At 43.7% G+C, this 24,512-nt stretch overlaps 1 protein-coding gene across 1 annotated transcript in view; it reads left to right on the forward strand.

The window, feature by feature from the left end:
- The first annotated feature begins 590 nt into the window (after positions 1-590).
- Positions 591-24,512, forward strand: part of CRYBG3 (crystallin beta-gamma domain containing 3) — a 116,835-nt gene continuing 92,913 nt past the window's right edge. The window contains exon 1 of the mRNA XM_075908983.2: positions 591-1,023. Coding sequence (XP_075765098.2) covers positions 881-1,023 — 143 coding nt within the window. The 5' untranslated portion in view covers positions 591-880. The remainder of the gene's footprint in view (positions 1,024-24,512) is intronic.

Consider the following 24,512-nt stretch of genomic DNA (forward strand, 5'->3'; position numbering starts at 1 on the left):
AAAGAACAAATCAAATTTCAGAACAGAAGCTCATCACCTAATAAACCATCTTGTTAGTCTTTAAAGTGCTACATAGTCCTGTTTTTTGTTTCAGCTACACCAGACTAACACGGCTACGTTTCTATCACTATCCATATGGGGTATCTCTTAAATTTAGTAGTAAAAATGTTAGCAATCTTCCAGCAGCTGGCAAAAAAAGAAGTCATTCTCAAAGTGATGCTGTTGCTTCTTCCTCTGGGTTGGGCTGACTCGATTTAAAAGCAGCAAGACCCTTTATGGAGAAGGCTTAACATTGGGGCTTCTTTAAACCTCCAGTAATTTCTGGGGGAAGGTAGCTGACTGGCCTTCCAACTGCAAATTAAATGGTCGGTGTAGACCCGACTGGTGTGCACCGTTTGAAAGACTAAAACGCGTTATTGGTGAGTGTAAGGAGCAGTGCGTATACTACATATTTCAGCATATACAGAGTCTCCAAACTCCCCAAGTTTCCTGACTAAGGAGCCGGCAGGGGCGGGAGAGGAAGCGTCCCATAAAGCCGTGCCCGGGAGGAGGAGGAGAAAGGGGCGGAGCTGTGGCGGCCCCGGGCTGCTGATGGGATGGGGGGAGAGGGCGTGCCCCCGCAGGCAGTCGCAGCTCCGCCTTGAGGGCGGCCGGGAGCCGGGCAGCCGCTCTTGTGCCTCGGAGAAGAGGGGGAACCGGGTCGCTCAGTGGCGCTGCCTGGGCTCTTTCCTTGCGCCGCGTCCCCGCTGCAGTTATGGAGTAGGGACTAGTGAGCGGGCAGCAGCGGCGGTGCGCGGGGGCTGCGCTGCTGGGAGGCGGCGAAGGGTTTCCGTCCTGCCCCGAGCCATCGACGCCGCTTCCCCTTCTCACTCTGCCGGAGATGTCTGGCTGGGGCAGCCGGAGGAGAAGCGGCCCCTCCTGGCACACCAGCTTCTCCAGGTTCTTCACCAAGAGCCCTCCCCGGACCAAGGAGGAGCCGGGGGAAGGGCACGAGGCTCACCCCCAGGAGTCGGCCACGCACAGGTAGGCGCGCAGTAGCGCCAGGGAGTGGGGGGGAACTTTCCTGCCTGGCTTTATTGACTGCGTTTTTCGTCTCCTTCCTGATCGGGACTGGAGAAATAAGCTGCAGATCCCCATTCTATCCTACCTTCCGAGCCTCATTGAATTCACTTTCTGTTCTGGCTCTCCCCAGCGCTGCGCACTGTAATGGGAAACAGTTGCCAGCCAAACTCTTGGAACAGGTTGAGAAGTAGAAGTCAGTGGCTACGTGCCAGTCGCCAAGGGCAGCTGGGGAGCGTCCAGATATTACAACACGGCAAAGGAGGGAAGGCTGTTGTTGTTTGTTCCGAGCCGGTTGGAGAAGGGTGTGTGTATTGTGAAGTTTAAGTCCAGCTGGGGTTGAGAGAAAAGTTATGGGGACCCCTCCCTCTTTGATCTTCAACCTTTCAAAGATCAGGTAATGTCAAGAGTGTCCTTATGAGGCAGGGTTTCAGACTGTGGCAGTTTCACTGAGCAAGGCACTGTGAACTTCGCCTTTCTGAAAGCCTCCATAAAACAGTAGGATGCTTTTAAAAATCACTTTGAAATCAGTATAAGTTGAGTAAATTGCAGTCCACATGAGTAAGGATTGACGACTGTGATTCAGAGAGAACTGAGTGTGGTAGTTTCCATCAGCTTATTGTACTATGTTCTATGGTAATACGACACTTGGACAAATTAGTGCAGGAAGAAACAAAGCCACTTTTAAGTGCCTTACTGGGGAATAAAGCAATGTGGGAGTTGCAAATTCATTCCTTGTCAGACAGAACAGTGTCCTTAAAGTGAAGACCTAAATGTATCTGCCTAGTCAGTCTCAAGTGTTTCTCTCCTCCCAGATTTATTTACAAGAATGAATCGAGGAAGGGAAACACACTTGATGTTCAGGACAACAGTGTGGCTTTTTAAACAAGTGTTGGTTTTAGAAATGTCTTTGGTGAGAACTAGATCTGAGACATTATGCACAATTTTTATCATTTCTGAGATCTGCCTAAGCAGCCAGCTTTCGACTGGGACCAGAACTGCCCCGATGTTCAGGTGGTGGCTGGATCTAGAGTTTTGCTTCTGGCCCTTCCTGTTTCATTATAAATGTTGTATCTGATCAACCTGTTTTTTCCCCTCTTAGTGTAAATAAACTTCATCAGAATTGCTTAAAATTCATGTAAATACTTGGTTTTGGGGTTACTCAGTTAAACCAGACAAATCCTGTTCAAATTTTCTTTATATTGCAAAAATAGAATTGTTTCTGACAATATCTCTGGTTTTTTTTTTTTTTATAATTTTTATTCCACACAGTTATAACCTGTTCCTTGAAAACTGAAAGGAATATACAGTATAGGTCTTGAGGGCTTTTTTAAAGTTTTCACAATATAGATTCCTCTTTGTGTTATGAATCAGATGGTACTGCACTACAAATATTGATAGTGTAATCAAATGTTAATATGAAATATGTGACTTACAGTAATCTTAAACACCAAAAGTACAACAGTCCAAATACCAACGTTCAATGGTACAGTTCAGTCAGTTATGGTACATCATAACTAAGTGATCAACTTATAAGTACAGGCAGTCCCCGGGTACGTACAAGATAGGGACTGTAGGTTTGTTCTTAAGTTGAATCTGTATGTAAGTCGGAACTGGCGTCAGCCGCTGCTGAAACTGATCAGTTTCAACCGTGGCTGAATCTGGATGCCAGTTCTGACTTACATACAGATTCAACTTAAGAAACCCAGGGGTCCCCAAGTCAGCTGCTGCTGAAACTGATCAGCGGCTGATTCCAGGAAGCCTGGGGCAGAGCAACTCTGCCTGGGGCTTCCTGTAGTCAGCCACTGGTTAGTTTCAGCAGCGGCTGACTTGGGGACGCCTGGGGCAGAGCAGCTGGGGTGCTGCTGGGTTGCTCCAGTAGCACGGCTCCTCGGCTCTACTGGAGCAACCCAGCAGCACCCCAGCTGCTTTGCCCCAGGCGTCCTGATTCAGCCGCCGCTGAAACTGACCAGCAGCGGCTGAATCAGGACTCCAGGGGCAGAGCAGCTGGGGTGCTGCTGGGTTGCTCCAGTAGCGCGGCTCCTTGGCTCTACTGGAGCAACCCAGCAGCACCCCAGCTGCTCTGCCCCAGGCGTCCTGATTCAGCCGCTGCTGAAACTGACCAGCAGCGGCTGAATCAGGACTCCAGGGGCAGAGCAGCTGGGGTGCTGCTGGGTTGGTCCGGAGCGGCGCTGCGGGACCAACCCGGCAGCCCCCAGCTGCTCTACCCCAGGGGTAGGTAAGAAAAGCCTGGTCTGCTGGGGGGGGGGCACTAGCCTGGGCGGCTTTGCTCGGGTGTCCCTGGTCTGCTGGGGGGGTCCAGCAGCTTTGCTGGACCCCCCCAGCAGACCAGGGAGACCGGGAGAAGCTTTTCTCGCCCCGGAGGACACGGGTGGCGATCCGCCGCCCATGAGCTCCGGGGCGAGAAAAGCCCCGTTCGTAAGTGCGGATCCGCCATAAGTCGGATCCGCGTAAGTCGGGGACTGCCTGTACAGGAAAGGCATAGACTAAATGGGGAAAAGTGAGTGGAGTGATCTGACTTAGGAGAGTGCCTGTCAAACTGAAAAGTAAGATCTACACGATTGTAATTAGACGTATGCTTTTGTATGGCTCAGAATGCAGGATAATAAGGAAGAGACAGGAAGATCGTGAATACCGGGGAAATAATGTTAAGGTGATTGCTTGGAGTTACAAAGATAGGCCATGTTCAGAATGAATGAATTGGGGAAGTGTGAAAGTGGTACTCATTATAGAAAAGCAGGAGGAGTCCAAACTTAGTTGGTTTGGGTAAGTGGAAAACAAGATTCAGAAGAATATATAAATCTCATGGTGTAAGAAGCAGAAAGTAAAAGAATGGTTGGAAGACCCAATAACAGATGGATGGATGTCACAGAAAAGGATTTGAATTGCTTTGGAGTTTGAGGAACTACTGGATGAGCCAGCCCTATATAAATGGGACTAAGGCTACTAGAAATAGAAGTATTTACAGTAGTAAGCAGATTGTTAATGTGTTACATTAATTGTAAGGAGAGTTTACTAAATGAAGTAAGCACTGAGACCTCCATTTAGTTTGATTTCTGACTATTGTCTTCCAGAGACTGAAAAAGGAGAAAGCAAAAGTATGTAGTTTTCTTATTGAAAGATGTATAGGCTGTTGTTAAAGCTGACCAGTGTCAAATGTATGTGTGTTTTACATTTGGTGTTTCAGGAATGATATTGGTGTGCATTGATATAGACAGAGAAAATATTGCTCAATCCAATGAACAGGTAGCTATTGACGTGATTTTTTTTCCTGTAAAAGTTGTGAATTTTAAAGTTACCTCAGAATTCCTGCTTTTCCAGCTTGCTGGGATTGGGCTAAAGAAGATCTTCTCCAATGAAAAATGCAATCTGCATGACTGTCTTCAGTGGGTTATCTTAAAGTTCCTCTGTATGCACAGTAATTAAAGAGGTTCTTCAGTGTCACTACTAAATATTCAATATTTGATGCGTCACTATATTGAATACTCCAAGTAGGCATGGCCCCACTTGCCTTTCATTAACGTTACATGAGCTTGTAACCCTGGCAAAAATAAATATCAATACTAGACTGAAAAGCATCTTTCTGGCTGCAGGGGAAATGCAGTGTTATCTTCCAGGAGAGATTAATGTAGAGGGAAGAGGAACCAACTTGAAATGTGAAAAAGCAACCAAATGACGTTTAATCAAGCTTCTTTTTGTCATTGCTTTACAGCAGTGCTCGCAGCCCCTAAAGAACATGATCCTTCAATGGGGAACAGAAATATCCTAATTTAGATTCTTTCAGGTATATATGCCTGTCATGGTGGGGAGAGCTCAGTTCAATGATTTGGGAGTTAAAAAATGAGCTTTGTAGACTCAATTCAATGATAGACCTCCTCTGACTGCAGGGTTGGAAGTCTGGGAAGTTGGTATTTGAACCATGATTTCAGTTCATGCAATCAAGTGCTTTTTGTCAAGTAGATAGTCAACACTGATATATTTTTGTATAATGATTTTTGGCCTGGGTGTACAGTTCTTTGTGTTGTAACCTGAGGGTCAAGTCTAACTTCTGCTGAAAGTGAAAAGTGTTGGTTAAGTTATGAAGAGTCCCCTTTGGTTTGCTTGATGTTTTTTGTCTTGCTTGATTGCAGAGTATGTGCTTGGAATGCTGAAGTTTTTGTATGTGGCTTCCATTGATGGCTTTCTTAATCAATTAACATGGTGTAAATTTAAAACTCCTGGGGTGGATTGAATGCCACAGGTTTCTCTGCCATTTTTATGCAGTGTTCTTCATAATATACAAGATGTGTAATTGAGTAAAGTATGGAAAAAACTAAGGCTGCTTTAAATGCATGTTTTTAGTACATGGACTACATAAAGTAAATTGCAGAGTGCTTCTTTCATAAAGTATTAGAAAAATCTATAAACCCAAATACCATATAAAGCCAAGTTAATTAATTTTGAATCAAATATCATTTTCAAAATAAACTGGAATCAGGTCAAATTTGAAATATGTTGAAAGAAATCTTGAACTTGAGAGTATTTAATTAGTGCTGGATTTAAGAAAGGGGAAGAGGTCCAACTCAGAACAGGAATAAATAAAGCAGCTATAGGGCATGCTAGAACAAATTCATCCCTAGTGTGTTTCTAGTTACTGCTTAATAGGGATGTAAATCCCATTTAATCAGTTAACCAGTTAAATGTTATGGTTAACCAGTTAACTGCTTAAACAAGGGTAAGCAAGGGGGGGCTCTGGCAGCGGGTGGGGAGGGCTGCTGGTTAACAGTAATTGGGAAGTATCACCCAGTAAGGGCGATGTTTCCTGATTAACCATTCACATCCTTACTGCTTATATCCTCTGGAGTTACATTAGAGATTAATCTGGCCAGCTGTAGTACTGAGAGTTTTCCTTAACTTTGAAAGCATACAGAAAACTTGACTGTATCCAAAAATAGAGATCTCATTGTTCCCAAAGCTCATGCAACAACATTTTTGTAGAGTCATTGAGTAAGTTTTGGGGTTACTTTTTCAAAATTGGATGAGTATTTTTACTCGCCGGTATCCTGTAGGTTTTTCTGCTTAACTCTGGGGCAGCTTTTTCTCTGGGCTTTCTTTTTCTTGCTCCCATGCCCAGCATGACGATGCAAACCATGCCTCTGCTATCTTGAGAGCCTATATTAATTAGCCCAGTAAGTCTATTTTCTTTTTAAATTTTCTGGTCATTTTTTAAATAATCTTAATCAGCACTTTGTCATTTCCTGAGTGCTTCATTTGATTCATATTTTTTGTTCATAATTTATGCAGTAATTTTTAGATGTGACATGGATGAGGCATCCTATGAAAAAAAACGCACGGAGACTAGCAATTTGCCAAAAGTTTTATATGAATGGAAAAAAGTGAAGCCACATCTTTAATGGCACTACTATGCTTGTAAATCCAAATTCTAAGAAATGGGAATTACCTTTCATCTAGTGTGTGCCTGTGTAAGTGTGTTTATAGAAAAATTGCCTTTGGCATGTTGGACTTCTTTGCATAACAGCAATTCATCTTCAACTTCTACTGAACATGGACATTAATGTTTTGCTAAGCTATTTGCTATTTTCTGAAATTATGTATTCATTGTTACCTTCCTATTTGTTGTCCCAGAGCAATCCAAATCCACAAAGTGGAAAAATCCAATAGAGTTTGCTACATTTCAGCTAGACTCTTCTTTAATTTCCACACATTTTCTAGCCCTTCTGTTTGCAGATACATCTCTGATCATGCACATCAGTGCACAGCTGATTCAGTAAGAAATACTTGGCTTCTGTAGCACAGAAGTTTGTCCAACTTTGCCTTAAAACCAGTGGTGGGGTGTCTGGCTCCTGGCTTGCCTGGATCCAGCCCTTGAGGCTCAGGGATCCCCTCCCCAGCATTGGGGAGTCTGTGAGGGCACTCCAGCCCTCCCATGGAGCTGGAGCACACACAACTTACTAGCCTAGTCTCCCCTCCCCCTCGCCCCATGCTCTGATGTGCAAGGGAAACGCGGGAGGAGTGTCTTTCTCAGTCAGGGGCCATGTCAGTGAGGATAGGTTTTCTTTTTCTGACTTCTGTACATCCCCCGACTGATTTTTTTTTCTGTGGGTCAGAGGCCCCCAACCCTAAAAAGGTTCCCAACTCCTGACTAAAGCCACCCTTTCTACCATACTTGCTTACCAAAATAGGTATAGTATGTCTTTTTGCAACTGGATTTAATTAACTTTCTACCTTTTTTGTTCCTGGTAGTATTATGGTATACCCATTTATCGTTCATTCTGAGCCTATGAATTTCAGGTTATGATTAGGGATGTAAAAGTACTGTAAAAAGTGTAGTCGATTAACTGATAAGCGGCAGCAGCACAGGGCAACAGGCAGCCAGTCCACAAGGGGAGCCTCACAGACCGGCTCCCACCTGGCACCCTGTGCTGCTGTGTCTGATACAGCGGCAGTAGTTCTTGGGAATAAGGCCGGAGCACACTGACTGCCGGCCCTGCCCCGGGGACTATAGAATAGTCGACTGATAAGAATTTATGAGGTTACTCAATTATTCAATTAATCAACATTTAACATCTCTAGTTATGATGCACCCTTACCATTGTTCTGAACATATGCATTCCTGGTACTAAATGGCATGAAAGCACTCCCTAGGTTTGTGAGGGCAACTCTATTCCTGTTGCCACGAAGAAACAATCATCTGTCTTCATACTGACAATTTCCTATCTTCTCAAGCCAAGGCTTACTTCAGCAAATTCAAGATGTTATGGGATACTTAGCATAAGTGTATAGGATCAGAGCAAAAGTATAGGCCAATATGGTGTAGAGATGTGAAAATGTAACTGTTTACATGGTTCTTCAGTAAATGTACACAGTTACAGTGGCGGGGGGGGGGGAGGGGGAGATTTCTGTGCATCAGAGGCAGCAGCAAAAGGGAAAGGGGGCAGGCAGGACCTGGTAGGCACAAGCTGGCTCCCCTTGCACACAAGCTCCCAAGGAGCCAGCTGTCCCCTCGCCCTCAGTGTGTAACCGCTGAAATTTTCAGCAGTTACACGTTTACTCAAATAAAATGAGTTGTAACATCCCTAATGTGGGGCTGTGTAACTACTATTAATGCCTACTATAAACTACTATATCTACTATTATTTTGTATACTTACATGCTTAAAATATGTATTGGAGGTGGTAGTACCAACATAACATATATATGTTAGCCAGTGTATATTAGTCAGCAATAATCAGTATTCATAAAGCTTGTTTATTTGAGTAGTTCTTACAACTGCCTATATCTGAACTGCCAGAAATTGGAATGAGGCTTGATAAATTTCATTAGAAATGATTTCCTTTTAAGTTGCTACCTTCTTGTTGGCTTGGACCCATATAGAATTCAGACGTCTTTTAGAGGGTCTTTGAACACATTGACCTCTGCCAGAGAAGTCTTTCTCTCCACTAGTAAAGACACTTCTCTCCACACACCTCTTCTCTCCTCTCTCCCCCACCTCTCGGCAGAGTATGATTTTATAGTTGTATTATTTGTATGCAGTAAAGAATGAGGTGACCATTAAGGATGTTAAAATGCGATTATCTGGCTAATCGTACAGTCAATACAATTGTATTGACTTTACAATTAGTCGGTAAGTGCCTCTGTAGAGCTGCAGCGGAGGTAGCTGCAGGAGCCAACTCCAGCGGGGACTGAGCAGTCTCGGCTTGTGCCGGCTCCAGAGCCACCCATGCTGTGGCTCTGCATTTTAAATATAGTAAGAGACACTGGGCTTTTACTACTTTTAAAATGCAGAGGTGCAGCAATCAGCATGAGCTGGGACTTCTTGGTCGTGGCTCACACTAAGTCCAGCATCCCTTGTTTGCAGCGGTCAGCCCTGTTCATGGTGGCCAGGGGCTGCTGCCTGAGCTAGGGATGTTAAGGCCTAGTCGACTATCCGATTAGCAAATGCTTATCGGATAGTCAGTCAACTAGTCTCTCTCTTCTCTCTTTCCCCCTCCCCCCCACCTCTGAGGCAGCAAAGGAAGGGGAAGAGAGGGTATTTCAAAGGGGCAGTGCTTCACAATTGAGCCCTGGATCAGCTGTGCAGTGCTGCTGTGCATGAGCCCAGGGTCAGCTGGGGACTCCAGATGAGCCCAGGGTCCAGTGTGGCATTTCCGTGGAACCCAGGATCAGCTCGGGAGTCCCCAGCTAACTCAGGCTCCACATGGCATTTCAAATAGGCAGTGCTGGCCCTGAGCTCCATGCTGCGTTGCTGCTTTGAAATGCACCAGAGCCTGTGCTGGGGACTCCTGTACATTTCATATCTGGAACTTCCCCAGCCCAGCAGGGGCTCTTGTACATTTCAGAGGAGAACTGCGCAAGTGCCTATCAACTAGTTGAGTAGTCAATGGGAATTTCACTACTCAACTAATAAAATAACCGATAGTTGACACCCTAGCCTGAGCAGCCCCTGCCAGTAGCCAGCTCTGGCCACTGCAAACGGGTTGCTTGGTGGCAACAGCCCCAGTCCATGGGGTGATGGGGGGGTGGGGGGAGCCAGCTCCTCACTGGGCTCCCTGTGGACAGGGGCTGCTTCACATCCTCTATCCCCCTCCCCCTTTTAAGCCAGCTCTCCCCTGCACCAGCTCCTGTCCCCTCCCCTTTGCTGCCTCTTGAGCAGCAAGGGACTGCTTGAGTCCCTACTTGTTCCCTGCAGAACTTCTGTTTTAGAAATGTACGAAAGTCCCATAGGGCTCTTATATATTTCAAAAGCAGAAGCACTTGCAGTGGGAACCGGCTTGAGCAGGGACTGAAGCAGTCCCCACTCAGGCCATTTCCTGCTGTGCCTCTGCCTCCCCTTCCTCCTGCAGAGACTGTGCTAAGGGGAACTGGCTCCTGCTTCCTCCATCCCCTTGTTGCCTCTCTCTGACAGAGGCAGCAAGTGGGAAGGGAAGGGATTAGTTGGGTCAACTATCCGATAAGCATTTGCATTTGCTTATCGGATAGTCGACTATTCGCTTACATCCCTAGTGACCATGTGAAACCAGCAATGGGGACGCTCCATCAGTTTAGAATGCTTAAAATTAGACTTAACCAAACAATGTGTTGAGGGAACTTCTTTTAGCAGGCAAAAAACCCTAAATTTATTCCAGGTGGAATTCTGCACCACTGTGTAATGAAGAATTTGCCCAGAGTTAATGTTTTGCATTGAATTTCATTTTTTACTGCAGAATTGGTGCTGCAGATCTGTTGGCTGCCTTTAGCAGCTGCCAGACCTGCAAGGGACCGACTGCCCACTGTGTGATGTGGGAGGTATTGGCTGCAGTTTGTAAGATAGGAAGCCCAACTTGGTCAGATGGATGGGCCCTCTTCCTGTGTGGCAACTGCTAGAGCCAGTGAGCTGAGACCCATGGGGGAGAGGAGCAACATCTGGGAACTGCAGGGAGGGGCCTCTTTTTTTCTGGGAGGAGAGACTGAGGAATGGCATGCTGGGAGGGTGTGAATGGAGCTGTTCCAAGGATGGCTTAAACTTTCAGCAGGTGTGGGTCATCCCCACCTAGCAGACTAGTGAAGAAGCTGCATTGAGCGAAGTCTGTGGCTGTGCTCTGGGGGGGGAAAGGGAAGGGTAGGTGTCTGGCCCTGTGACTGCTCTTTGGGGAGGGGAAAGGATGCAGGTGATTTGGCTGGGGAGGCCTAGGAAGCCTCCTCCAAAACCCCCACATAACTCTCTCAGCACACACTCGCCGGTGTCACCCCCAAATACCTTCTCCCAGTACACACAGACCCCTCCAATTCTAGCTCCTCCTCCACTTCTCCCCATCAGTGTCTTCTATATGGGAATTTGAAATATGTTAACCCTAAGAGGATGGTGTGAAAAAGTCTTTTAGTCAATTCTTACTAGAGGGGAAGAGGTTTTTTTCCCCAAGATATGCCCAGCTGGCATGCGTGACACACCCCAAATGAGGCTCTGGCCAAAGCGTAATAGAGAAAAAGAAGCTGAGTGATTGTAGAAGTTTCTCTAACTCTGGGGGAAATTGTTTTGTTTATTGATACAGACATAGCTGCTGACAAGTATTTTGAAATCTATTACCAAAATAATTGTAATGGAAGTGATTATATTGTGGAGTTTTGACAAATAAAATATGCAGAATTTTAAAATATGATGCACAGAATTCACCAGGATTACAAATTAGTTCATAAATTCTCCATCACATGACACTGTCTGGATTATGCAGAGGAGAAAAATAGTTTATATCTGTCATTAGTAACAGAGGTCCTGATTAAGGATGTTAAATTGCATTTAATCGACTAGTCAATGGAATTTGCATCAGTTAGTCGATAAGCGGGGGAGGAGGAGAGGAAACTGCAGAGCTGCAACAGGCTTAGCTCACAGCCCTGGCCTGGCTTATTATCAGCTGATTCCTGGCTCACGCCCAGTCCCAGGCACTGCACCTCCTGATTTTTTTTTTAATGTTTTAAGAGCCATCTGGCTCTTAATACATTTAAGAAGCAGAAGTGCAATGGGGAGGACCAGGTGCGAGCCGAGACAGCTGATTCCTGGCTCATGCCTGGTTCACCCTTGCTGCACTTCAGCCTTTTAAATATATTAACAGCTGGCTGGCTCTTAATACATTTAAAAAACAGATCTGTGGCGCCCGGGACTGGGCACCAACCAGGAATCAGCTTTTAAGTTGGCTACCCCAGCTTCTGCTCTCCTCCCCCCCCCCCCCCCACTTGCAAGGTGGGGAAGCGACTAGTTGAGTCGCTACTCAACTATCCGATGAACTTATGCTTATCAGATAGTCAACTAGTCACTTACATCCCTAGTCCTGATTCAACAAGGTGCTAGAAAGGGCATCAAGCAAGTAGGCATTGATTCGGTGCTTCCAACCTTTAACAGCCAGTAGCATAATGTAAGCTGTTTCTTAGGGAAAATGTTATTTGTACACTGTTCACAATGGTGCTATTTTTCGATTGGAAAAAAGTACTCTTTGTTGTCAGTTAGAATAATAGATTTGTTTCTCAATGACCAAATTCATTACTAGAATCAGTATAAAATAGCTTCCAAAATACGCATGCAATCAAGACTTCCAGGTTTTAAGTAACAGTCTTACCATGATAAATATTCATCAAAGTCATCTTAGCAATGGAAGAAAAACAGCCGTTTTAAAAAATTAGATTTTTTTTGAAGTCCTGACCAATGTTTCTAATAATATTTAAGATTATTAAAGCAGAAAGAAGGCTGAAAATCTGTTTCTCTCTCCTTTATACTTTATATACTTTTTATACTACATATACCTTGGACATTAAGATTAGTGTACACTATTGTACTTTCCATTTTTCATACAATAGCAATAAGCTGCAGTATTTATAATACAAACACTGAAGAGAAATATTTAAACTCAAACTTTTAGGTTTTGGAAAATTGTTTTTATAGACTTGAACTTGTCGACCTAACTTCTTGTGTTTTTGAAAACTTTTAAATTTAGAATCAGTCAGGAACAAAGGCATTTGGGTTCCTGTTAAGCACTTGCTCTGGTGCGTGTGTCTGTGTGCAACAAGGCATGTGTGAATGTGCACCACCAATAGATACAAAAAACCTAGCTGTGGGCACTCTGCTTATCAGCTGGGTGACATCTGAATTTTTCCTGAGCAGCCACACAAGCGTGCATACAGGGAATACTGCTGGCTAGTGAATTGTACTGCTAAAAGAGCTCAGACTAGTAATTTTTCTTCTATTCCATTTTTCAAAAGGCAAATTCTAGCATATTGCTTAAGTATTTTACTTTTCTATAATAATTTGATTGTCATTTCATATTGTTAAAAAAAATCTCTTGCCAGGTTCCCTGTATACTGTGTTTTTTGGTGGATATTTCCAAATACCACTATTGGGCCATAATCTTATAAACTGTATGTAGTCCTATCAAAGTCAGTACAGTTTCATATGTGCATAAAAGTGAAGCATGCATGTAAATGTTTTCAGAATTGAGGCCTTAGTTTTCTCATTTTTAAAATACAGGTTGGAACCTCTCTAATCCAGCACCCTCTGGACCTGAATGATGCTGAACCAGAGAATTTGCTGACCCACGGGAGGTCAATATTATCTAGCAGCATTACCGACACTTCCACTGCTTACTGGGCTCTTAGAAGACCATTTAGGGGTAAATTAGAGCTAAATAACAGCACAGAATATTGAGAGCCAGGGCTGGTGGCTGTAAACGAATTTTATGGAACCGAAGGAAGCTTGGCCACACCGATGATAAGTGGACATCTGGCTAACTAAAATCGTGCCAGATTATGGATGTTGCTGGACTAGAGCGTGCTGGACTAGAAAAGTTCAACCTGTACTTGTATAATGGGTTCTGACTTCCTGTTTCATTCTGCTGTTGCAGTTATTTTAAAAAAATTACCTAATTTATATTATCCAAACTCTGTTACTGATAATGCATCAGAAGATAATAGCATTCTCATTTGAGTAGCTAGTGTCAAACTTCATGTAACCTATTAAAGGAGAATGAATGGAGAGAATTCTATATTTAATGTTGGTTGCCATGCTTAACAGATGCCAGAAGAAAAACCTTGATGTAATCTGCTATAATCCCAGTGCACAATATTGAACTGGCCTGCACCAAAATGAAAAATGTCTTTGTTTCCCAGCCTTTGTACTGCTGTTCATTTCTCTTCCATGTAATGCAGATTAAGCTATTCACTTAGGCTGTGTCCAGACTCAGGGTTTTTTCGGGAAAAGTAGCCTTTTTCCGAAAAAACTTCACCTGCGTCTAGACTGCAGCCGCGTTCTTTCGAAATTAAATCGAAAGAACGTGGCTTTTCTTTCGACGGCGGTAAACCTCATTTCACGAGGAAGAACGCCTTCTTTCGAAAGTGCTTCTTTCAAAAGAAGGCGTTCTTGAATGTAAATAGGGCTTCTTCGAAAGAGAGCATCCAGACTCACTGGGTGCTTTCTTTCGAAAAAGCGGCTTGCTCTTTCGAAAGTTCCGCGTGCAGTCTAGACGCTCTCTTTCGAAAGAGGCTCTTTCGAAAGAGGCTTGCAGTCTAGACACAGCCCAAGTGCTAGCATTAAAATTTAAGGGAAACACTTATTCCAGTTCTGAGGTTTTTTCCATAAAATTTGATATAGCAATGATTTTCTTGTATGTTTAACTACTGTGAAAGTATGGTTTGCTGTCTCTGTGAATTTAATACCTTTACCTCTCACGCATTTTGTAGATGGCATAGTGTGTGAAAAACAGCCCTGCATATACGAAGTGAAAATGCCCTGATTGATTTCCTTATCCTGAAGGAATGAAAAGCAAAATGGAAACCATCAATATCAAGTGTTCAAGAAGAAATTAAACTGTTAAAACTGAAAGAATTTGAAATAAAAAAAATCACTTAACATAGTCTGATAAAGAAATCAAGTTCTAAATGAAATTGTTAATTTTGAGTGCATCTAAGGTATACAAGATGCTAACTCCCTTTCTCACCCTTCCTCCCTAAAGACTCAGAAGGAGGACTTAGAAATTGACATTGGTCCCCCACTCTTCTTATCTTAATTATTTTCTCCCTGAAAGCTCATAGCTACTTATTTCTTTGAATTTATTTTCTCCTTATGTCTTTCTCTGCATTCTTTCTTTCTGTCTGTCTGTCTGTTTTCCTTCCTTCCTTCCCATTCACTTCAAGTATCATAGCTATATCTGGTTTCCTTTGATTCTGTAAATGCAAACTCACTTTGTTTATATTCGCCACGTATCTTCTTGATGTTCTTCTGGAGAGGTTCTTCAGAGATAATGTCCTCATTACATGATTGGAAGCCAGGATCTTCCATCTTCAGATCCCAGTATGGAAGCTCTCTTTCCCAAGAGCAAGGCATTTTGGCCTCACCTGTAGTATAGAAATGTGAGGGGAAATTTGCCACTATTGTTAGCTTTGTTTCCCCTTCTAATATTGTTAGTAACATTTAACTTGATGGCATTTCTCTACCTGTATTTAACCTGATAACTTTTTAACCCTGTATCTGATCCAACTCCAAAATTCAGGGTATCAGTGGACAGAACCCTATTGATTTTGAGGTAAAATCAGAAAACTAGGGTAAAATACAGGGCATGTTGAATCCTTTCCTCTGTTTAGCAGAGCCACAGCTTCAAGCGCCTCTAATTGACCACTGATCAAAGAACCAATTGATTGTATCCAATAATACTTTCCAGCATAACCATACCCTCCCCATTCCCCCGTCTCATTTCTACGTATTCTCACAATAGTTTAGTGTGAACATTGTGACTTTATTATTGCCTTCTTTCAGTCTGAGAAATAAATTATGGTGGGAGAAAACTGGGTGAACCTGGGGGCGGGGGAAGAAATCGGGGACACATGCAGAGCATGCTGAATTCTGGCATGGGGTGAGAATGGTGAATTCTGGCATGGGGAAGAATGAGAAAGCAAGGACTGTGTGTGCAATGAGGAAATGGGGGTCCTAGGAATAAGGGAAGTATGAAATAGGAGCATACAGTGGGTGGAAAGACTGGGGAAACCTGGACGAGTGGGGAATGGGGACACAGAACCCCGGGAAGGATGGATAGGAGGGTTTTGATGGGGTGACAGGAAGAGCCCGTGGCTTAATAGGAAAGAATAAAGTCCTGTGACATAGGAGGTGGGAATCATGGGGGCACAGACACAAGGCCCTGTCATCTAGTGGGGGGAAGAATGGGGGCGCACAGAGCTCCAGCCATGAGAAGAGGCAGTGGAGGTGATTTGCAGAGAGCCCCTCTAATAAAGGAGGCTGACAGAGGGAGCTTGTGAAGGGAGGGGGAAACAAAGTGTTGCTGGTATGCAGTGAACTTGGCCTCCACTAGCTACATATTGTGCAAAAATGGCCTTTTTTCAAAACTAACAATGGTCACAAATTTTTGCTTTATTTTTTGAGATTTTTCCTGTATCGATAAGGGTTTTTTTTTTTTTTGTGTGGCTTTTTAAATCAAATTTCAAATATTCAATATTTTAACATTCTGGCCTTGTTGTCTTTTGTCCCCCTTCTTTCTTTCTTCTGCTATTTGAGTGACATGGAGTTGTAACAGGGGCTTTCCTGTGGGATGGTAAGAAGAGCCTCACTTAAGGGGAATCAAGGTATTCAGACACACAGGGCAGCAGGAGACTTCAGTGGGGACACAGAGGAAGGCAGTCTGAGCCAGGAAGGCAGGCTTCCACTGAGCTGAAAAGAGCTCTGTGGATGAGAACTGTGGTCCTATTATGATAGGCCTTCGTTTGGAATAGGGATTTGACCAGTTAACCGGTAATCCTCATCCTTAAAGGGTGAGGCTTACCTGTTGAGGTTAACCAGTGGGGCTGGAGCAGCTCTCTTCTGCCATGGGCCAGAGGCTGCTCCAGCCTCATGGGGAGCCTGCTGCAGGTCCAGATACCTTTCAGGCAGGGACTACTCTGTGGCAAGCGAGGGTGCCCTGCAGGCGCGTCCCAGCTGGTTCAGCCCCTGTCTGCAGCTGGGGAAGGGGGGTGGGTGACGCAGGCAGGGGCTGCTCTGGTTGAGTTGGAGCAGCCCCTGCCTATGACAGGAGAGCAGAGGACATTTCAGCTCAGTTACAGGCGGGGGCCTGCTCTAGCTAGACTGGAGATGATCCTCCCCCTTCCCCCACTCACCCCTTTAACCAGTTAAACAATATGTTAACCTGTTAGCCAATTAAACCGGATTTTATATCCCTAGTTCAGAACACTGAGGATTGTTTTGAATTACTTTGGGATACTGACCCCATTTCAGAGGGGGACTGGTGACAGCCCTGAAAGAGACTAAATGCTACTCCTAAAGCCCCTGTGGAAACCTTTCTGGTGAATGACAACTCCACCATGCATGATATATCATGTCCAGGTTGTGTTTGGTTTTTTGTTTTTTTCTTTTGTCATCTTTTTTTTTTCTTTCCAAGTTTGGAAAAATTACAGAATGGCAAAAGGGAAATTGAAATTCTAACTTTTCATAAGTTGAGGTAGCGACAGTTAATTTTTGCTTTCCTTTTTCTACTCTAACATTTTGAAAAGTTAAAAGGTGTCTGTAGTTTGTCTGAGAGAGAAACCCTTTTATTATACCCATTTTATTGTACTTATTGGCGGGAGGGGATTTTTTTAAAATTCATTTTTTGGGAGAAATATTTAATTCAGTTTTGAATCATGCCCAATGCAAACAGCTTGGGATTTTCATTATATTTCATTGTTCTTCCCCCCCTTCCCCTTTTTTGATCAGCTACAGCCATTGGCTTCTGACACATTTCACAGTACTGTACAATCTAATGCCCTGATCTTTCAAGCAACTCAGTAACATAGTTATACCAAAGTAATTAGACGTAACCTGTGTGGTTGAAAGAGTTAGACAGCTCACCAATGAGAAGGTCTCAAGTCCTGCAGTCGCTCAAAACCTTTGCCCATGGCTGCAATAGTAGTAGTTGCTGCCTTGGATGCAGCCTTATACCTGCCTTGCCTCACTCCAGGAAACCTATTTCTGACTCTTGACCCCAATTCCTGACTTCTTACTCCAGCATCCTTAATTTTGGCCTCTGACTCAGGTTTTGGCCCACCACTGTTGTTCTAACCACTAGGCATGACTGCCTGTATCCTGGTCCCTGACAAGAAGGGATGGTAACACACATCCTTAATTTAATAGCAGCTCTCTATACCATCAGCGGAGCTAAAAGTAGAATCTGTGGGTTACAGGCAGCTAGTGAGATTAGCCAGGTCACGCAATACTGAAATCCTCATCCTTATAGTCATAGTCCAGAATTTCAGGGAAGACCAGTGAGTGCACTATCAAAATATCCTACTCTGGTTTGAAGGGTTTGGTTCACTATGGAAGACTTCCTCAAAAAGCAGGGTGTGCAAATCTCTGAAATAGTAACAGCCATCCTGGTAACATGGCAATCTGAGGTCTTATAGTGTGAGAGCAACCCATAGGCAAGTTCAGAACATCTTAATAGTTGGTCAGAGCTGGAATAGAATCCACAACTGACTGATCATATAGGATGCACAGAGTTAAGTATCTTGTTGGTCAGTTTTGGATTTGATAGGCATAACAAATCTTTCCTTTTTTTCTTCTATCTCTTGGCAAAATCTTCATGTTTCCATTCTTGCTTTATTGCTTATATTGTTATATAAAAATCAATATGTTCCAAGAACCACAAGGAGCAACACATTAACCAGGATGTGTGTACATAATATGGGTGGGGAGGATTAATACGGGAAGAAAGGGGATGGGTTTTAACTTTAAAGTGCCAAGATATTGTTATAAAGAACAAAGATGGGAAAAAACAGATATGTAACACTATACAAAAATGCTTTGAGTGACCTTTGAAGACTTAATTGTTTATAATTGGCTTTGTTCTGGGGGGTTTTAATAGAAGAAGTTGGAAAATGCCTCTCAAATTATGCACCCAATATGCTCATTTATGTGGGATAATGACTGAGGAAGAACCTATGTGTGTTTACTCAAATCCCAGATAAAATGCATGTATTTAATCTGATAGTAATTTGTTCAGTGTTTTTATCTCTATACAAATAACACTCTCTAGGATAAATATTCCTCTTTCCAGCAGTAATATTCTCAATCCTCCTTTGTATAAGTACATTGATTAAAAAATGCTGCAGCTGATTCAAACACCACCTGTCCCAGTATTCCAGATAGGTCAAAGCTGATCTTTCAAAAACAGAGGAATGGAAGGCATGAGAATTATATAAGAAAGGACTCTCAGCAGAAGATACACAGTGGAGTTTACTGTTGATTATTTAAATAGCTGGGTCGTGGAACTCAGAATACATATACTGGCAAAACAGTAGAAAAGAACAGCAGAGTAAAATGTAGAAAACGCAAAGTCTTTGCCTAGTTTTAGCTGATGTTTAGTTCCTCGATTTTGGGAGCACCATATATACTAAAACGTTAAATCTGTGAAAGAAAAAAAGTGAAAATAACAATAGACAGTGGTGTCATTGTTTATGTACGTGACTCATAAACCTTGGTTCTGGTTGAGGAGCCTTGGACATTGTGGCAATATGAAGGTGGCTCCTTCAGTCTTAAAACTTCACTCTTCCAGGACATTCCCTAATTGCTAGTCGGAGTAGACTCAGAGCTGTTCTAATTCGCTCTGGTTGCATGTGACCGTAGGGCTATATGGCAGCTGGATGTCACCTAGCTATAGTGATGCCTCAGACATGTCATCCCCACTGTGACCAAGTGGGAAATTTGTGTAAATCATAAGTGTGCCTCAGTTTCCCTCAGAATGTTCCATTGCTAACCAGTGGGTACACAAGGGTTAACGCTGCTCCTGGAACAGTGCAGGGTTTAGAAGGAGCGGGGCGGGTGGGGGGGGGGGTGTGTGTGTGTGTGTGTGTGTGTGTGATCTTGCTGTCTGGTGCGGAGAGGAGGGGATGGATAGGGTCATTTGAAAAACTGACTGAAAGAAGCCTCAAATATATAGAGGGTCCAGCAAAACAAAGAAATGCTCCAGTCACTGAACAGAAAACACATACCAGTAGAAAATCCCAACAGGTGGGAATTGGGATCTTAGCTGGAGAAAACATGTCATGTGACTGGCAGGAGGTTTTTTTGGGTGGGTGTGGGACACGGAGGGGCAGAGGAGGAACTCCGGAACCTGGCTCAGATTGATGGGGAAGAAAAAAGCTAGCTAACACTGCTTAGCTGGCCCATCAGGGTACTGGTTTGACTCAGGTGGACTCTGGTTTAATTTCAGCCTTTCTGTGTTGCCTGAAGACTGTAAGATTCTGTATGCCAGATGACTAATGAATTGTTACTTTTTGACACGGCTGTCTATTCTTGCCTGTGAATACTCACTGAGAGCATTGCACCCGGAAGGGGTAGAGTAGAAGTCTCTCTCTGAGGTGCTGGGTTTGTTGCAAGGAGCCACGGAGACAAACAGGGAACTCTGGGGTTACCAACTTTTCTAATTGCACAAAACAGATCACCCTTGCCCCGAGGCCCTGTGCTCTGCTTGCTCCATTCCCCCACCCACATCCCATTGCTCTCTGTCTCCCATCCTTACTCATTTTTAGTAGGGTGATGCCAGGGGATTGATACAAGGATGAGGGCTCTGGCTGGCGATGCAAGCTCTGGGGTAGGGCCAGAAATGGGGGTGGGCTGAGGGTTGCTATGTGGGCTCAGTAGTGGGTTTTGGGGTACAGGAGGGGGCTTCAGGCTGGGAGGTGGAGCAGAGTGGTTTGAAGTGTGCGAGGGGGCTCCAGGCTAAGGTAGGTGGGAAGGGTATGAGAAGAGATACGGGCTCTGGCTGAGAGTACAGGTCCCTGGTAGGGTTGCCTGGAGATCTTAATAGATTGTTTTAAGAAAATGGCATTATGTACAGTTGGGGATGAGGGGAAAACATCTCCCAGAATAGTTTGTCAGAGTTCACAGCCTTCGTTCCAGGGTGGGGCCAGAAATAAGGGGCTTAAGGTGCACGGGAAGAAGCCTCAGTCTGGGGCAGGAGTGTTGGAGGGGGTGCAGAGTGCAGGCTCCAGGAAGGAGTTGGGGTGGGGGGCAGCAGTTGGAATCTTCGCAGGGGTTTGGACTCTGAGCTGGGCTTACCTCGAGGAGCTCCCTGGAAGCAATTGTAAGTGGAGGCAGCACACAGTGCTGAGGGATGTGTAGGAGCCATCCTTCAAGCTCCCACTGGGAGTTTCCAGCCAATGGAAGCTGTGGAAGTGGTGCTCAGGTAGAGGTAGCATGTGGAGTCTCCAGGCTGTCCCTTTGCTTAGGAGCCAGAGGGATGTCACCGCTTCCGGGAGCCGTGTGGAGCCAGGTAGGGAAACTGCTAGTCCTGCCAACCATATTTTCAGTGGCCATGTCAGCAGTGCTGACTGGAGCCTCCCGGGTCCCTTTTTGGCCAGGCTGAGGCGTTCCATTCAAACACTAGGCACCTGACAGCCCCGTCTTGTAGGCTACGTGCCTGCCTCTGTGGAACTTAATGAGTCCTTGGGGCCTAGCACACTAAAAAGGTCACTCTCAGGTGACTTATAGGTTGGGGCCTGGACTCCATGACATCCTCTATGCTAGTCATAGGCATAAGTGGTGACTTAGTAACTGTAATGATGATCCTGTGTGCCTGATGATCTCTCTCCATTGGAATGATCCTTCTCTGGCCAGTCAAACCAACTTTCGGGCAAGTTTGCACCTGTGGGATGGTGCAAAGCTAATTTTAATACACTAGATTAGATCTGCTAATAGCTACTTTGTATAAGGTGCTCCACTCTGTACCATTTACATTTTGCTGATATTTTTTAGATATCATGAGTCATGGTACTTGTAGCCATGAGTTTTTCGAACTGTGTTTTGGCAAACTTGTCGGTTTACTCAAGGCAGATTGTTCAAATCTAATAGATTGTCTTGTCAGTTGATTCTCCACAAACAACAAAGTAGTCTGTGAACCAGGCCTGATTAAAAGACTTTGTTCCATAGAATCAGTGGTTCTTGTCTATTTAGTGGAAGTGTTCAAACCAATCTGAGTGTTCACTGTGACCTGATGTAGCAAGGACTTTAAATGTGTTTGTAGTCCTACTTGACTTTAATGGGACATCCTGTGCTTAAAGATACTCATGTTTAAAGTTTGGATGGAGTATAGCCAGAGGGCTCGGAGCCTGGCAGGGTCAATCTTTATATGAACAAAATATCTTAAAAACAAAACAAAACAAAAAAACCCAACAACACTCTAGGTATGGTTGAGTGCAACAACAACTTGGAGAGAAACTTTCAGTGATGTGGTCAGACTGTGAAAGAAAGACCAGAAGAGCTCTGTCAGCTCAAAAGCTTGTTTCTGTTACCAACAGAAGTTGTTGCAATAAAAGATATGACCCCACCCACTTTGTCTTTCTAATATCCTGGGACCCACATGGCTACAACAGTATATGTGAAGAAAAATGTGGAATGTGAATTTACACTTCCCTAATGGCCATGGTGAACACCTCCCCCCCACCTATCCATCATCTGTTCTCATTTTGTGGCTAGGATAGTTGAGTGTGTATTCCATCACATTACTTACAGTTCATTACTTTTACAAAATATATTATAGAATATTCACTGCTATTAAGTATTCTAAACAACGAAACTCGGATTATATTGTGTCAGGATTGCATTTGTACATTCTATCAGTGGAAAGCAATTAGGTTGCTTGAAAAACTGATCTTTCTGAGGCTTGACGGATAGAATTAAAATAAATTCATGTAATTTTGGGGCATCTTCATTTAAATCATACATATATAAAAATTACCTGGGAATATATAATTATAAACATCATTTTACTTATTCATATATTTTGTATGTAAACATGTAGTATGTTTTATCAGCTGTGTGGAGAGTTGTTCTGTTGCAACAGGAGGATGGGAGTGGAATAGTTATATTGGTTCATCTGTTTTGAACACAGTAGTGAAGGACTTTGTAGTTTTGCTGTAAAAGTACAATTAATGCTTACTACCTGTTTTTGTGCTTGGAAAATAGGGTCAAATGTTTCCGTATTTGCAGATGTTTCTGTTGCATAACACTGAATGATGATAAAAATACTGAATTCAAATTCTCTTTTTTTTGGTAAAATAAAATTGCTAATTAGGTCATTGAGAATCTGCTTAGCAGTAACCGGACTGTTCACTACTCCTAACTATAATATTTAGCACCAGCAGATGCACACTTATTGTTCTCTGCCCTGGAATGTAGTCTCAACTTTTAGGGGCAAACAAAAAATGTAGTTTTATTCTAAACAATCCAAGAGCCGTATTTTCTGAGCCATATTTTGTGTTTTTAAGCTTTTTATTTATTTACAATGTGACTCATGTAGTACATAACCGAGGGTTTTGTAAAAACAATGTTATTTACTGACTAAAGCAGAAGGTTTAGAATGTTGAAACACATGGACGATTTAAAAAAACTAATAAGGTAACTTCCAGATAAAAACATGCCCTCAAAAACTGTGTTTTGTTTTTAATGTGATTAGATAAACAAAAGAGAAACTTTACTATTTTAAGACATTTGCCTCAAAACTAAATACAATTTTAAAACTATCTGTTCACTACATATAGTACAGGATTTTACAGTAACCTGTTTGAACAAGGCTGATGCTAGAACAAAATAAATCTGTGTCAGTATTGCACTTTAAACGTTGTCTTTTTGTTTAAAAAAATAAAAATAAAAACAGCCAAAAATGCTTTCGTTACTCTCTCCTTTATAAACATGGTTTATAAATTAAAGTAATGGGTAGAGGAAGAAATGATGATGGGTTAGCATTTTAATGGGTTATAAGTACATGCCATTAGAAAAAAGACAGGATGAGTTTCATTAATAGTCCAGGCTGGTCCTATAAGAAGCAGTGTTCTAAATGCTAAGGGGAAAATCATCCTTTTATAGTGGATATCAGACCCATTATTCAGCTTTTGCTATATGCTCCTGTTGTCATCAAATAGATCGGCATCAGGATAAGCCATGCAGATCTCAGAGTAGGATTTTGTAGGATCCTAAGAGTAGAAAAGCTAGGTTAAATACAACAGAGTACTTTTATTATAGAGCAGTGACCTGCCTGAAGGAGGTTGTGAGATCTTCACTGAACACCTGTAGGACGAGACGAAAAAATAATAGGGATAGTTAGGGATGTTAAATCCCATTTACATTTTTAACCAGTTAACCACTTAAAATATGGTTAACTGATTAAAGCAGACCTGTACGCAGGGGTGTGTACAAAGAGTGCGACTGTACTGCCCCTCTCCCCCCATGGATTCCCAAGTCAGCGGGGGGGTGCAGGTGGTCCATGGCTGGAGCTCAGCTTCTCCCCCCTCTTTCTCCCACGCTGGTGCTGCAGCCTCGCCCTCCTTCATTAGGTTGGCGCACCAGCCCCAGCTTCCCGCTGGGTTGGGGGGAAGAGAAAGGCAGAAGCCTCACTGCACGATTGGGCTCACAGGGAAGAAGAGCTCCCCCTTGTCCCTCCTCGTGGGTAGCTGTTGCTGCTGCTGCTGCTGCTCTTGGCACCAGAGCTGGCCTGTGGATCTCAAATGGCGGCCGGCACGCTGCATTCTGCAGGAACATCTTTTTTTTTACTTTTTTTTTTTTAAATTTGGAAATAAAGCAGTGATGGGGAACATTTTTTGGTCCAGGAGCTGCTGATCCACAGAAAAATCAGTTGGGGGGGGGGGGCGCACACAAGTGAGAAGCAAAACAAAAAAACCCTTCACTGACGTGGCTCCTGAAAAGAAGAAAGACACTGCCCTCGCACACCAGAGCCCTGGATCCTAGGCTAGTAGATTTTGTGTGCTCCAGCCCTGTGATGGGCTGGAGCACCAGCATGGGCTTCCCAGTGCTGGGAGGGCGGAGGGGAGTCCTGAGCCTCAGGGACCTGATCCGGGCAAGTCGGGGGCCGCATCTGGCCTCTGGGCCTGAGGATCCCAATCTTAGTTAGAGGTTTGTAAATTTGGCATTTGAAGAT

This window comes from Pelodiscus sinensis, chromosome 1 (genome assembly GCF_052426305.1).
Source record: "Pelodiscus sinensis isolate ZL-2025 chromosome 1, ASM5242630v1, whole genome shotgun sequence".
Lineage (NCBI taxonomy): Eukaryota > Metazoa > Chordata > Testudines > Trionychidae > Pelodiscus > Pelodiscus sinensis.